This window comes from Mustelus asterias, unplaced genomic scaffold (genome assembly GCF_964213995.1).
Source record: "Mustelus asterias unplaced genomic scaffold, sMusAst1.hap1.1 HAP1_SCAFFOLD_1859, whole genome shotgun sequence".
Taxonomy (NCBI): domain Eukaryota; kingdom Metazoa; phylum Chordata; class Chondrichthyes; order Carcharhiniformes; family Triakidae; genus Mustelus; species Mustelus asterias.
The window spans coordinates 35,276-51,075 of record NW_027591804.1 but is presented as its reverse complement, the minus strand read 5'-3'; the positions used below and the strand labels follow the sequence as shown (position 1 = coordinate 51,075).

The window sequence follows — 15,800 nt, the reverse complement described above, 5'->3', positions numbered from 1 at the left end:
ACCACCTACCTTGGTGTCGTCAGCAAACTTACCAACCCATCCCTCCACTTCCTCATCCAGGTCATTTATGAAAATGACAAACAGCAAGGGTCCCAGAACAGATCCCTGGGGCACTCCACTGGTCACTGACCTCCATGCAGAGAAAGACCCCTCCACAGCCACTCTCTGCCTTCTGCAGGCAAGCCAGTTCTGGATATCTGCAAGTCCAGCCATTTTCGTGTCGTCCGCAAACTTACTGATCACCCCAGTTACACCTTCTTCCAGATCGTTTATATAAATCACAAACAGCAGAGGTCCCAATACAGAGCCCTGCGGAACACCACTAGTCACAGGCATCGAGCCGGAAAAAGACCCTTCCACTACCACCCTCTGTCTTCTGTGACCAAGCCAGTCCTCCACCCATCTACCCATCTAGGTTTATATGGATTTCAGCAAGGCGTTTGATAAAGTGCCCCATGCAAGGCTTATTGAGAAAGTGAAGGGGCATGGGATACAAGGGGACGTTGCTTTGTGCATTCAGAACTGGCTTGCCCAGGGAAGGCAAAGAGTGGTTGTAGGTGGGTCTTTTTCAGCGTGGAGGTCGGTCACCAGTGGAGTGCCCCAGGGATCTGTTCTGGGACCCTTGCTCTTTGTGATTTTTATAAATGACCTGGATGAGGAAGTGGAAGGATGGGTTGGGAAGTTTGCTGATGACACAAAGGTTGGTGGTGTTGTGGATAGTGTAGAGGGATGTCAGCAGTTGCAACGAGACATAGATAAGATGCAATACTGGGCGGAGAAGGGGCAGATGGACTTCAACCCAGATAAGTGTGTGCTGGTTCATTTTGGCAGGTCGAATACGGTGAAAGAATATAATATTAAGGGTAAAATGCTTGGCAGTGTGGAAGATCAGAAGGATCTTGGGGTCCAGGTTCATAGGACGCTCAAAGCAGCGTCGCAGGTCGAGGCTGTGGTTAAGAAGGCGTATGGAATACTGGCCTTCATCAATAGAGGAATTGAGTTTAGAAATCGGGAGATAATGTTGCAGCTGTATAGGACCCTGGTCAGACCCCACCTGGAGTACGGTGCCCAGTTCTGGTCGCCTCATTACAGAAAGGATGTGGAAGCCATAGAATGGGTGCAGAGGAGATTTACGAGGATGTTGAAGGAATTAAGTGGTATGCCTTATGAGGATAGGTTGAGAGAGCTGGGTCTTTTCTCCTTGGAGAGGTGAAGGATGAGAGGTGACCTGATAGAGGTGTATAAGATGTTGAGAGGTATTGATAGAGTGGATTCTCAGAGGCTTTTACCCAGGGCTGAAATGGTTGCCACAAGAGGTCACAGGTTTAGGGTGCTGGGGAGTAGGTACAGAGGAGATGTTAGGGGTAAGTTTTTCACTCAGAGGTTGGTGGGTGCGTGGAATCGGCTGCCGGTAGTGGTGGTGGAGGTGGATTCGATAGGGTCTTTTAAGAGACTTTTGGATAAGTTCATGGAAGTTATTAAGATAGAGGGTTATAGGTAAGCCTAGTAGGTAGGGACATGTTTGGTGCAACTTGTGGGCCGAAGGGCCTGTTTGTGCTGTAGCTTTTCTATGTTCTCTGTTCTAAGTGTATCCAGGACATTGTGGGAGGCTAGGGAGGAAATTGTGGGTCCCCTAGCCGAGATATTTGAATCATCGATAGTCACAGGTGCCTGAAGATTGGAGAGTGGCAAATGTTGTGCCTTTGTTTAAAAAGGGCTGCAGGGAAAAGCCTGGGAACTACAGGCCAGTGAGCCTCACATCTGTGGTGGGTAAATTGTTGGAAGGTATTTTGAGAGACAGGATCTACAGGCATTTAGAGACGCAAGGACTGATTAGGGACAGTCAGCATGGCTTTGTGAGTGGAAAATCATGTCTCACAAATTTGATTGAGTTTTTTGAAGAGGTAACCAAGAAGGTAGATGAGGGCAGTGCAGTTGATGTTGTCTACATGGACTTTAGCAAGGCCTTTGACAAGGTACCGCATGGTAGGTTGTTGCATAAGGTTAAATCTCACGGGATCCAGGGTGAGGTATCTAAATGGATACAAAATTGGCTTTTTGACAGAAGCCAGAGGGTGGTTGTAGAGGGTTGTTTTTCAAACTGGAGGCCTGTGACCAGCGGTGTGCCTCAGGAATCAGTGCTGGGTCCACTGTTATTTGTCATTTATATTAATGATTTGGATGAGAATATAGGGGGCATGGTTAGTAAGTTTGCAGATGACACTCAGATTGGTGGCATGGTGGACAGTGAAGAAAGTTATCTCCGATTGCAATGGGGTCTTGATCAATTGGGCCAGTGGGCTGACGAATGGCAGATGGAGTTTAATTTAGATAAATGCGAGGTGATGCATTTTGGTAGATTGAACCAGGGCAGGATTTACTCAGTTAATGGTAGGGCGTTGGCGAGAGTTACAGAACAAAGAGATCGAGGGGTACATGTTCATAGCTCCTTGAAAGTGGAGTCACAGGTGGACAGAGTGGTGAAGAAGGCATTCGGCATGCTTGGTTTCATCGGTCAGAACATTGAATACAGGAGTTGAGACGTCTTGTTGAAGTTGTACAAGACATTGGTAAGGCCACACTTGGAAAACCGTGTACAGTTCTGGTCACCCTATTATAGAAAGGATATTATTAAACTAGAAAGAGTGCAGAAAAGATTTACTAGGATGCTACCCAGACTTAATGGTTTGAGTTATAAGGAGAGGCTGGATAGACTGGGACTTTTTTCTCTGTAGCGTAGGAGGCTGAGGGGTGATCTTATAGAGGTCTATAAAATAATGAGGGGCACAGATCAGCTAGAAAGTCAATATCTTTTCCCAAAGGTAGGGGAGTCTAAAACTAGAGGGCATAGGTTTAAGGTGAGAGGGGAGAGATACAAAAGTGTCCAGAGGGGCAATTTTTTCACACAGAGGGTGGTGAGTGTCTGGAACAAGCTGCCAGAGGCAGTAGTAGAGGCGGGTACAATTTTATCTTTTAAAAAGCATTTAGACAGTTACATGGGTACGATGGGTATAGAGGGATATGGGCCAAATGGGAGCAATTGGGATTAGTTTAGGGGTTTAAAAAAAAAGGTGGCATGGACAAGTTGGGCCGAAGGGCCTGTTTCCATGCTGTAAACCTCTATGACTCTGTGTGAAAAAAGCAGGGTCGTTGTGATGGGTGACTTGAACTTCCCCCATACTGACTGGGACTCCCTTACAGCCAGGGGCTCGGATGGAGGGCAGTACGTTGACAATCCAAGCAGGGAGAGGGCCGTACTAGACTGGGTATTGGGGAATGAGCCGGGCCAGGGGATCGATGTTTCAGTGGGGGAGCATTTTGGGATTAGCGACATAATAGAACATAGAACATAGAACAGTACAGCCCAGAACAGGCCCTTCGGCCCACGATGTTGCGCCGACCTTTGTCCGAAACCAAGATCAAGCTATCCCACTCCCTATCATCCTGGTGTGCTCCATGTGCCTATCCAATAACCGCTTAAATGTTCCTAAAGTGTCTGACTCCACTATCACTGCAGGCAGTCCATTCCACACCCCAACCACTCTCTGCGTAAAGAACCAACCTCTGATATCCTTCCTATATCTCCCACCACGAACCCTATAGTTATGCCCCCATTATCATTCCATAAGATTTTGGGTGGTGATGGATAAGGACAGGAGTGGCCCTCGGATCTGGGTGCTTAACTGGGTGAGGGGCCAATTCCATCCCAATTAGACCGGAACTGGGGAATGTGGATTGGGAGCCGCTATTTGAGGGCAAATCCACGTCTGGAATGTGGGAGGCTTTTAAAGGCCGGTTGATTGAAGTGCAGGACAGGCATGTTCCTGCAAAAATGAAGGAGAGAAATGGCAGGATTCGGGAACCATGGATGACAAGGAAAATTGTAAGCTCAGTCAAAAGGGATAAGGAGGCATACGATAGGTCTCGATATCTAAAAACTGACAAAACCCTTGTGGAATATAGTGACAGTCGGAAGGAAATTAAACGTGGAATTAGCAGAGCTAAAAGGGGCCATAAAATGTCTTCAGCAAAGGATCAAGGAGAATCCCAAGGTTTCTTATGCATATATCAGGAGCAAGAGGGTAGCAAGAGAAAGAGTAGGGTCCACTCGAGGACAACGGAGGGAAGTTACACGTGGAACCACAGCAAGTGGGTGAGATCCTTAATGAATACTTTGATTTGATTTGATTTATTATTGTCACATGTATTAACATACAGTGAAAAGTATTGTTTCTTGCGCGCTATACAGACAAAACATACTGTTCATAGAGAAGGAAAGGAGAGGGTGCAGAATGTAGTGTTACAGTCATAGCTCGGGTGGAGAGAAAGATCAACTTAATGCAAGGTAAGTCTGACAGCAGCAGGGAAGAAGCTGTTCTTGAGTCGGTTGGTACGTGACCTCAGACTTTTGTATCTTTTTCCCAATGGAAGAAGGTGGAAGAATGTCCGGGGTGCGTGGGGTCCTTAATTATGCTGGCTGCTTTGCCGAGGCAGCAGGAAGTGTAGACAGAGTCAATGGATGGGAGGGTGGTTTGTGTGATGGACTGGGCGATGTTCTCCTTGGTGAAGACCGATACTTTATCGGTATTCACCAAGGAGAAGGACAGGATGGATGTTGAGGTCAGGGATGGGTGTGCGAACGCTCTAGAGAACGTCAATATATCGAAGGAGGATGTGTTGAGTATCTTAAATTGCATCAAGTTAGACAAGTCCCCAGGGCCAGATGGGATCTACCCCAGGTTACTGTGGGAGGCAAGGGGAGAAATAGCTGGGGCCTTAACAGAAATCTTCACATCCTCTTTGACCACAGGCAAGGTTCCAGAGGACTGGAGAATAGCCAATGTTATTCCCTTGTTTAAGAAAGGAAGCAGGGATAATCCAGGAAATTATAGACCGGTGAGCCTAACGTCAGAACATAGAACATAGAACATAGAACAGTACAGCACAGAACAGGCCCTTCGGCCCACGATGTTGTGCCGAGCTTTATCTGAAACCAAGATCAAGCTATCCCACTCCTGGTGTGCTCCATGTGCCTATCCAATAACCGCTTAAATGTTCCTAAAGTGTCTGACTCCACTATCACTGCAGGCAGTCCATTCCACACCCCAACCACTCTCTGCGTAAAGAACCTACCTCTGATATCCTTCCTGTATCTCCCACCACGAACCCTATAGTTATGCCCCCTTGTAATAGCTCCATCCACCCGAGGAAATAGTCTTTGAACGTTCACTCTATCTATCCCCTTCATCATTTTATAAACCTCTATTAAGTCTCCCCTCAGCCTCCTCCACTCCAGAGAGAACAGCCCTAGCTCCCTCAACCTTTCCTCATAAGACCTACCCTCCAAACCAGGCAGCATCCTGGTAAATCTCCTCTGCACTCTTTCCAGCGCTTCCACATCCTTCTTATAGTGAGTTGACCAGAACTGCACACAATATTCCAAATGTGGTCTCACCAAGGTCCTGTACAGTTGCAGCATAACCCCACGACTCTTAAACTCCAACCCCCTGTTAATAAAAGCTAACACACTATAGGCCTTCTTCACAGCTCTATCCACTTGAGTGGCAACCTTCAGAGATCTGTGGATATGAACCCCAAGATCTCTCTGTTCCTCCACAGTCTTCAGAACCCTACCTTTGACCCTGTAATCCACATTTAAATTAGTCCTACCAAAATGAATCACCTCACATTTATCAGGGTTAAACTCCATTTGCCATTTTTCAGCCCAGCTTTGCATCCTATCTATGTCTCTTTGCAGCCTACAACAGCCCTCCACCTCATCCACTACTCCACCAATCTTGGTGTCATCAGCAAATTTACTGATCCGCCCTTCAGCCCCCTCCTCTAAGTCACTAATAAAAATCACAAAGAGCAGAGGACCAAGCACTGATCCCTGCGGCACTCCGCTAGCAACCTGCCTCCAATCCGAAAATTTTCCATCGACCACCACCCTCTGTCTTCGATCAGACAGCCAGTTACCTATCCAATCGGCCAACTTTCCCTCTATCCCACACCTCCTCACTTTCATCATAAGCCGACCATGGGGGACCTTATCAAACGCCTTACTAAAATCCATGTATATGACATCAACTGCCCTACCTTCATCAACACACTTAGTTACCTCCTCAAAAAATTCAATCAAATTTCTGAGGCACGACTTGCCCTTCAGTGGTGGGGAAGCTTTTAGAGAAGATACTGAGGGACACGATAGACGTACATTTGGAGGAAAATGGACTAGTTAGTGACAGGCAGCATGGTTTTGTACGGGGAAGGTCAGGTCTCACCAACTTGATTGAGGTTTTTGAAGAGGTGACAAAGATAATTGATGAGGGAAGGGCTGTGGATGTAGTTTATATGGACTTTAGTCAGGCGTTTGACAAGATCCCACCTGGCAGACTGGTACAAAAACTAAAATCACATGGGATTCGGGGTGGGCTGGCTGGATGGATACAGAACTGGCTTGGTCATAGAAGACAGAGAGTAGCGATGGAAGGGTGTTTTTCAGAATGGAGATCTGTAGCGAGTGGTGTTCCACAGGGATCAGTGCTGGGACCTCTGTTGTTTGTGGTTTATATAAATGATCTGGAGGAAAATGTGGGAGGTCTGATTAGTAAGTTTGTGGATGACACAAAGATTGGTGGAGTTGCTGATAGTGCCGGGGATTGTCAGAGGATACAACAGGATAGAGATAGATTGGAGACTTGGGCACAGAAATGGCAGATGGAGTTTAATCCGGACAAATGTGAAGTGATGCATTTTGGAGGATTAAATTTCAAAGGGCCCAGTGGCCAACACTTCCCTCCATTTCCAATGTTTCTGTTTTGTGACCTTGGCTGTGTGACCCCAGCTGAGATCTGAGCCACCCTGACTGTGAACTGTGACCCTATAGAACATAGAACATTACAGCGCAGTACAGGCCCTTCGGCCCTCGATGTTGCGCCGACCAGTGAAACCAATCTAAAGCCCCTCTAACCTACACTATTCCAATATCATCCATATGTTTATCCAATAACCACTTGAATGCTCTTAATGTTGACGAGTCCACCACTGCTGCAGGCAGGGCATTCCACACCCTTACTACTCTCTGAGTAAAGAACCTACCTCTAACATCTGTCCTATATCTCTCACCCCTCAATTTAAAGCTATGTCCCCTCGTGCTAGCCATCACCATCCGAGGAAAAAGGCTCTCACTATCCACCCTATCTAATCCTCTGATCATCTTGTATGCCTCTATTAAGTCACCTCTTAACCTTCTTCTCTCTAACGAAAACAACCTCAAGCCCCTCAGCCTTTCCTCATACGATTTTCCCACCATACCAGGCAACATCCTGGTAAATCTCCTCGGCACCCTTTCCAACACTTCCACATCTTTCCTATAATACGGCGACCAGAACTGTACGCAATACTCCAAATGCGGCCGCACCAGAGTTTTGTACAGTTGCAGCGTGACCTCCTGGCTCCGAAACTCAATCCCTCGACCAATAAAAGCTAACACTCCATACGCCTTCTTAACAACCCTATCAACCTGGGTGCCAACTTTCAGGGATCTATGCACATGGACACCCAGATCCCTCTGTTCATCCACACTACCAAGTATCTTACCATTAGCCCAGTACTCTGTATTCCTGTTACTCCTTCCAAAGTGAATCACCTCACACTTTTCCGCATTAAACTCCATTTGCCACCTCTCAGCCCAGCTCTGCAGCTTATCTATGTCCCTCTGTAACCTGTCACTTACCTCCGCACTGTCTACAACTCCATGCTCCATCCTATGGTCGGGAGCAATGACTCCGATCCCCCTGCGGCCCCTGGCGGAACGCTGGGCAGTGGGAATCTGGGAAGTCTCACACGCTCCAGATGATTTGCTGAATTTAATTTGTGATTCTGACTCGATGTTCGGTTCCAGATCACAAGCGCCTTCGACATGGAAGCTGTCACCTTCAAGAAACTGGTCAAAGGTCACGCTTACTCAGTGACAGGGGTCAAAGAGGTCAGTGGCTGATGAGGGACGAAAGAGAACGGGGAGGGATTGGGTAGAAAAATCCCCCCATCCCATAACCCGTTCCCCACTGAGAGTCAGTGTGTGTGTGACCCGTACCCCAGTGAGAGTCAGTGTGTGTGGGACCCGTACCCCAGTGAGAGTCAGTGTGTGTGGGACCTGTACCCCAGTGAGAGTCAGTGTGTGTGGGACCCGTACCCCAGTGAGAGTCAGTGTGTGTGGGACCTGTACCCCAGTGAGAGTCAGTGTGTGTGGGACCCGTACCCCAGTGAGAGTCAGTGTGTGTGGGACCCGTACCCCAGTGAGAGTCAGTGTGTGTGGGACCCGTACCCCAGTGAGAGTCAGTGTGTGTGGGACCCGTACCCCAGTGAGAGTCGGTGTGTGTGGGACCCGTACCCCAGTGAGAGTCAGTGTGTGTGGAACCCGTACCCCAGTGAGAGTCAGTGTGTGTGGGAGCCGTACCCCAGTGAGAGTCAGTGTGTGTGGGACCCGTACCCCAGTGAGAGTCAGTGTGTGTGGGACCCGTACCCCAGTGAGAGTCAGTGTGTGTGGAACCCGTACCCCAGTGAGAGTCAGTGTGTGTGGGACCCGTACCCCAGTGAGAGTCAGTGTGTGTGAAACCCGTACCCCAGTGAGAGTCAGTGTGTGTGAAACCCGTACCCCAGTGAGAGTCAGTGTGTGTGGGACCCGTACCCCAGTGAGAGTCAGTGTGTGGGGAACCCGTACCCCAGTGAGAGTCAGTGTGGGTGGAACCCGTATCCCAGTGAGAGTCAGTGTGTGTGGGACCCGTACCCCAGTGAGAGTCAGTGTGTGTGGGAGCCGTACCCCAGATGGAGTCAGTGTGTGTGGGACCCGTACCCCAGTGAGAGTCAGTGTGTGTGGGACCCGTACCCCAGTGAGAGTCAGTGTGTGTGGGACCCGTACCCCAGTGAGAGTCAGTGTGTGTGAAACCCGTACCCCAGTGAGAGTCAGTGTGTGTGGGACCCGTACCCCAGTGAGAGTCAGTGTGTGTGGGACCCGTACCCCAGTGAGAGTCAGTGTGTGTGGAACCCGTACCCCAGTGAGAGTCAGTGTGTGTGGGACCCGTACCCCAGTGAGAGTCAGTGTGTGTGGAACCCGTACCCCAGTGAGAGTCAGTGTGTGTGGGACCCGTACCCCAGTGAGAGTCAGTGTGTGTGAAACCCGTACCCCAGTGAGAGTCAGTGTGTGGGACCCGTACCCCAGTGAGAGTCAGTGTGTGTGAAACCCGTACCCCAGTGAGAGTCAGTGTGTGGGACCCGTACCCCAGTGAGAGTCAGTGTGTGTGGGACCCGTACCCCAGTGAGAGTCAGTGTGTGTGGAACCCGTAGCCCAGTGAGAGTCAGTGTGTGTGGGACCCGTATCCCAGTGAGAGTCAGTGTGTGTGGGACCCGTACCCCAGTGAGAGTCAGTGTGTGTGGAACCCGTACCCCAGTGAGAGTCAGTGTGTGTGGAACACGTACCCCAGTGAGAGTCAGTGTGTGTGAAACCCGTACCCCAGTGAGAGTCAGTGTGTGTGGGACCCGTACCCCAGTGAGAGTCAGTGTGTGGGGAACCCGTACCCCAGTGAGAGTCAGTGTGGGTGGAACCCGTATCCCAGTGAGAGTCAGTGTGTGTGGGACCCGTACCCCAGTGAGAGTCAGTGTGTGTGGGACCTGTACCCCAGTGAGAGTCAGTGTGTGTGGAACCCGTTCCCCAGTGAGAGTCAGTGTGTGTGGGACCCGTACCCCAGTGAGAGTCAGTGTGTGTGGAACCCGTTCCGCAGTGAGAGGCAGTGTGTGTGGGAACCGTACCCCAGTGAGAGTCAGTGTGTGTGAAACCCGTACCCCAGTGAGAGTCAGTGTGTGGAACCCGTACCCCAGTGAGAGTCAGTGTGTGTGGAACCCGTACCCCAGTGAGAGTCAGTGTGAGTGGAACCCGTCCCCCAGTGAGAGTCAGTGTGTGTGGGACCCGTACCCCAGTGAGAGTCAGTGTGAGTGGAACCCGTCCCCCAGTGAGAGTCAGTGTGTGTGGGACCCGTACCCCAGTGAGAGTCAGTGTGTGTGAAACCCGTACCCCAGTGAGAGTCAGTGTGTGTGGGACCCGTACCCCAGTGAGGGTCAGTGTGTGTGGAACCCGTCCCCCAGTGAGAGTCAGTGTGTGTGGGACCCGTACCCCAGTGAGAGTCAGTGTGTGTGAAACCCGTACCCCAGTGAGAGTCAGTGTGTGTGGGACCCGTACCCCAGTGAGAGTCAGTGTGTGAGGGACCCGTACCCCAGAGAGAGTCAGTGTGTGTGGAACCCGTACCCCAGTGAGAGTCAGTGTGTGTGGAACCCGTACCCCAGTGAGAGTCAGTGTGTGTGGGACCCGTACCCCAGTGAGGGTCAGTGTGTGTGGAACCCGTACCCCAGTGAGAGTCAGTGTGTGTGGGACCCGTACCCCAGTGAGAGTCAGTGTGTGTGGAACCCGTACCCCAGTGAGAGTCAGTGTGTGTGAAACCCGTACCCCAGTGAGAGTCAGTGTGTGTGGAACCCGTACCACAGTGAGAGTCAGTGTGTGGGACCCGTACCCCAGTGAGAGTCAGTGTGTGTGGGACCCGTACCCCAGTGAGAGTCAGTGTGTGTGGAACCCGTAGCCCAGTGAGAGTCAGTGTGTGTGGGACCCGTATCCCAGTGAGAGTCAGTGTGTGTGGGACCCGTACCCCAGTGAGAGTCAGTGTGTGTGTAACCCGTACCCCAGTGAGAGTCAGTGTGTGTGGAACCCGTACCCCAGTGAGAGTCAGTGTGTGTGGGACCCGTACCCCAGTGAGAGTCAGTGTGTGTGGGACCCATACCCCAGTGAGAGTCAGTGTGTGTGGAACCCGTTCCCCAGTGAGAGTCAGTGTGTGTGGAACCCGTTCCCCAGTGAGAGTCAGTGTGTGTGGGACCCGTACCCCAGTGAGAGTCAGTGTGTGTGGAACCCGTACCCCAGTGAGAGTCAGTGTGTGTGGAACCCGTACCCCAGTGAGAGTCAGTGTGTGTGGAACCCGTACCCCAGTGAGGGTCAGTGTGTGTGGGACCCGTACCCCAGTGAGAGTCAGTGTGTGTGGAACACGTACCCCAGTGAGAGTCAGTGTGTGTGAAACCCGTACCCCAGTGAGAGTCAGTGTGTGTGGGACCCGTACCCCAGTGAGAGTCAGTGTGTGGGGAACCCGTACCCCAGTGAGAGTCAGTGTGGGTGGAACCCGTATCCCAGTGAGAGTCAGTGTGTGTGGGACCCGTACCCCAGTGAGAGTCAGTGTGTGTGGGACCTGTACCCCAGTGAGAGTCAGTGTGTGTGGAACCCGTTCCCCAGTGAGAGTCAGTGTGTGTGGGACCCGTACCCCAGTGAGAGTCAGTGTGTGTGGAACCCGTTCCGCAGTGAGAGGCAGTGTGTGTGGGAACCGTACCCCAGTGAGAGTCAGTGTGTGTGAAACCCGTACCCCAGTGAGAGTCAGTGTGTGGAACCCGTACCCCAGTGAGAGTCAGTGTGTGTGGAACCCGTACCCCAGTGAGAGTCAGTGTGAGTGGAACCCGTCCCCCAGTGAGAGTCAGTGTGTGTGGGACCCGTACCCCAGTGAGAGTCAGTGTGTGTGAAACCCGTACCCCAGTGAGAGTCAGTGTGTGTGGGACCCGTACCCCAGTGAGGGTCAGTGTGTGTGGAACCCGTACCCCAGTGAGAGTCAGTGTGAGTGGAACCCGTCCCCCAGTGAGAGTCAGTGTGTGTGGGACCCGTACCCCAGTGAGAGTCAGTGTGTGTGAAACCCGTACCCCAGTGAGAGTCAGTGTGTGTGGGACCCGTACCCCAGTGAGAGTCAGTGTGTGAGGGACCCGTACCCCAGAGAGAGTCAGTGTGTGTGGAACCCGTACCCCAGTGAGAGTCAGTGTGTGTGGAACCCGTACCCCAGTGAGAGTCAGTGTGTGTGGGACCCGTACCCCAGTGAGGGTCAGTGTGTGTGGAACCCGTACCCCAGTGAGAGTCAGTGTGTGTGGGACCCGTACCCCAGTGAGAGTCAGTGTGTGTGGAACCCGTACCCCAGTGAGAGTCAGTGTGTGTGAAACCCGTACCCCAGTGAGAGTCAGTGTGTGTGGAACCCGTACCCCAGTGAGAGTCAGTGTGTGGGACCCGTACCCCAGTGAGAGTCAGTGTGTGTGGGACCCGTACCCCAGTGAGAGTCAGTGTGTGTGGAACCCGTAGCCCAGTGAGAGTCAGTGTGTGTGGGACCCGTATCCCAGTGAGAGTCAGTGTGTGTGGGACCCGTACCCCAGTGAGAGTCAGTGTGTGTGTAACCCGTACCCCAGTGAGAGTTAGTGTGTGTGGAACCCGTACCCCAGTGAGAGTCAGTGTGTGTGGGACCCGTACCCCAGTGAGAGTCAGTGTGTGTGGGACCCATACCCCAGTGAGAGTCAGTGTGTGTGGAACCCGTTCCCCAGTGAGAGTCAGTGTGTGTGGAACCCGTTCCCCAGTGAGAGTCAGTGTGTGTGGGACCCGTACCCCAGTGAGAGTCAGTGTGTGTGGGACCCGTACCCCAGTGAGAGTCAGTGTGTGAGGGACCCGTACCCCAGAGAGAGTCAGTGTGTGTGGAACCCGTACCCCAGTGAGGGTCAGTGTGTGTGGGACCCGTACCCCAGTGAGAGTCAGTGTGTGTGGAACCCGTACCCCAGTGAGAGTCAGTGTGTGTGGGACCCGTATCCCAGTGAGAGTCAGTGTGTGTGGGACCCGTACCCCAATGAGAGTCAGTGTGTGTGGGACCCGTACCCCAGTGAGAGTCAGTGTGTGTGGGACCCGTACCCCAGTGAGGGTCAGTGTGTGTGGAACCCGTACCCCAGTGAGAGTCAGTGTGTGTGGGACCCGTATCCCAGTGAGAGTCAGTGTGTGTGGGACCCGTACCCCAGTGAGAGTCAGTGTGTGTGGAACCCGTACCACAGTGAGAGTCAGTGTGTGTGAAACACATACCCCAGTGAGAGTCAGTGTGTGGAACCCGTACCCCAGTGAGAGTCAGTGTGTGTGGGACCCGTACCCCAGTGAGAGTCAGTGTGTGTGGGACCCGTACCCCAGTGAGAGTCAGTGTGTGTGTGACCCGTACCACAGTGAGAGTCAGTGTGTGTGTGACCCGTACCCCAGTGAGAGTCAGTGTGTGTGGGACCCGTACCCCAGTGAGAGTCAGTGTGTGTGTGACCCGTACCCCAGTGAGAGTCAGTGTGTGTGGGACCCGTACCCCAGTGAGAGTCAGTGTGTGTGGGACCCATACCCCAGTGAGAGTCACTGTGTGTGGAACCCGTACCCCAGTGAGAGTCAGTGTGTGTGAAACCCGTACCCCAGTGAGAGTCAGTGTGTGTGGGACCCATACCCCAGTGAGAGTCAGTGTGTGTGGGACCCATACCCCAGTGAGAGTCAGTGTGTGTGTGACCCGTACCACAGTGAGAGTCAGTGTGTGTGGGACCCGTACCCCAGTGAGAGTTAGTGTGTGTGGGACCCATACCCCAGTGAGAGTCAGTGTGTGTGCAACCCATTCCCCAGTGAGAGTCAGTGTGTGTGGAACCCGTTCCGCAGTGAGAGTCACTGTGTGTGGAACCCGTACCCAGTGAGAGTCAGTGTGTGTGGAACCCGTACCCCAGTGAGAGTCAGTGTGTGTGGAACCCGTACCCAGTGAGAGTCAGTGTGTGTGGAACCCGTACCCAGTGAGAGTCAGTGTGTGTGGAACCCGTACCCAGTGAGAGTCAGTGTGTGTGGAACCCGTGCCCCAGTGAGAGTCAGTGTGTGTGGGACCCGTACCCCAGTGAGAGTCAGTGTGTGGAACCTGTACCCCAGGGAGAGACAGTGTGTGGGACCCGTACCCCAGTGAGAGTCAGTGTGTGTGACCTGTACCCCAGTGAGAGTCAGTGTGTGTGGGACCCGTACCCCAGTGAGAGTCAGTGTGTGTGGGACCCGTACCCCAGTGAGAGTCAGTGTGTGTGGAACCCGTACCCCAGTGAGAGTCAGTGTGTGTGGAACCCGTACCCCAGTGAGAGTCAGTGTGCGTGGAACCCATACCCCAGGGAGAGACAGTGTGTGGAACCCGTTCCCCAGTGAGAGTCAGTGTGTGTGGGACCCGTACCCCAGTGAGAGTCAGTGTGTGTGGAACCCGTACCCCAGTGAGAGTCAGTGTGTGTGGAACCCGTACCCCAGTGAGAGTCAGTGTGTGTGGAACCCGTACCCCAGTGAGGGTCAGTGTGTGTGGGACCCGTACCCCTGTGAGAGTCAGTGTGTGTGGAACCCGTACCCCAGTGAGAGTCAGTGTGTGTGGGACCCGTATCCCAGTGAGAGTCAGTGTGTGTGGGACCCGTACCCCAATGAGAGTCAGTGTGTGTGGGACCCGTACCCCAGTGAGAGTCAGTGTGTGTGGGACCCGTACCCCAGTGAGGGTCAGTGTGTGTGGAACCCGTACCCCAGTGAGAGTCAGTGTGTGTGGGACCCGTATCCCAGTGAGAGTCAGTGTGTGTGGGACCCGTACCCCAGTGAGAGTCAGTGTGTGTGGAACCCGTACCACAGTGAGAGTCAGTGTGTGTGAAACACATACCCCAGTGAGAGTCAGTGTGTGGAACCCGTACCCCAGTGAGAGTCAGTGTGTGTGGGACCCGTACCCCAGTGAGAGTCAGTGTGTGTGGGACCCGTACCCCAGTGAGAGTCAGTGTGTGTGTGACCCGTACCACAGTGAGAGTCAGTGTGTGTGTGACCCGTACCCCAGTGAGAGTCAGTGTGTGTGGGACCCGTACCCCAGTGAGAGTCAGTGTGTGTGTGACCCGTACCCCAGTGAGAGTCAGTGTGTGTGGGACCCGTACCCCAGTGAGAGTCAGTGTGTGTGGGACCCATACCCCAGTGAGAGTCACTGTGTGTGGAACCCGTACCCCAGTGAGAGTCAGTGTGTGTGAAACCCGTACCCCAGTGAGAGTCAGTGTGTGTGGGACCCATACCCCAGTGAGAGTCAGTGTGTGTGGGACCCATACCCCAGTGAGAGTCAGTGTGTGTGTGACCCGTACCACAGTGAGAGTCAGTGTGTGTGGGACCCGTACCCCAGTGAGAGTCAGTGTGTGTGGGACCCATACCCCAGTGAGAGTCAGTGTGTGTGCAACCCATTCCCCAGTGAGAGTCAGTGTGTGTGGAACCCGTTCCGCAGTGAGAGTCACTGTGTGTGGAACCCGTACCCAGTGAGAGTCAGTGTGTGTGGAACCCGTACCCCAGTGAGAGTCAGTGTGTGTGGAACCCGTACCCAGTGAGAGTCAGTGTGTGTGGAACCCGTACCCAGTGAGAGTCAGTGTGTGTGGAACCCGTACCCAGTGAGAGTCAGTGTGTGTGGAACCCGTGCCCCAGTGAGAGTCAGTGTGTGTGGGACCCGTACCCCAGTGAGAGTCAGTGTGTGTGGAACCCGTACTCCAGTGAGAGTCGGTGTGTGTGGGACCCGTACCCCAGTGAGAGTCAGTGTGTGTGGGGCCCGTACCCCAATGAGAGTCAGTGTGTGTGGGACCCATACCCTAGTGAGAGTCAGTGTGTGTGTAAACTGTACCCAAGTGAGAGTCAGTGTGTGTGGAACCCGTACCCCAGTGAGAGTCAGTGTGTGTGGAACCCGTACCCCAGTGAGAGTCAGTGTGTGTGGAAACTGTACCCCAGTGAGTGTCAGTGTGTGGGACCCGAACCCCTGTGAAAGTCAGTGTGTGTGGAACCCGTACCCCAGTGAGAGTCAGTGTGTGGGACCCGAACCCCTGTGAAAGTCAGTGTGTGTGGAACCCGTATCCCAATGAGAGTCAGT

At 52.6% G+C, this 15,800-nt stretch overlaps 1 protein-coding gene across 1 annotated transcript in view; it reads left to right on the top strand.

Annotated features, from left to right (window-relative positions):
- Window positions 1–15,800, top strand: part of LOC144488785 (calpain-1 catalytic subunit-like) — a 57,351-nt gene that overhangs the window by 9,724 nt on the left and 31,827 nt on the right. The window contains exon 2 of the mRNA XM_078206883.1: window positions 7,907–7,990. Within this exon, the coding sequence (XP_078063009.1) occupies window positions 7,907–7,990 (84 nt within the window). The remainder of the gene's footprint in view (window positions 1–7,906; window positions 7,991–15,800) is intronic.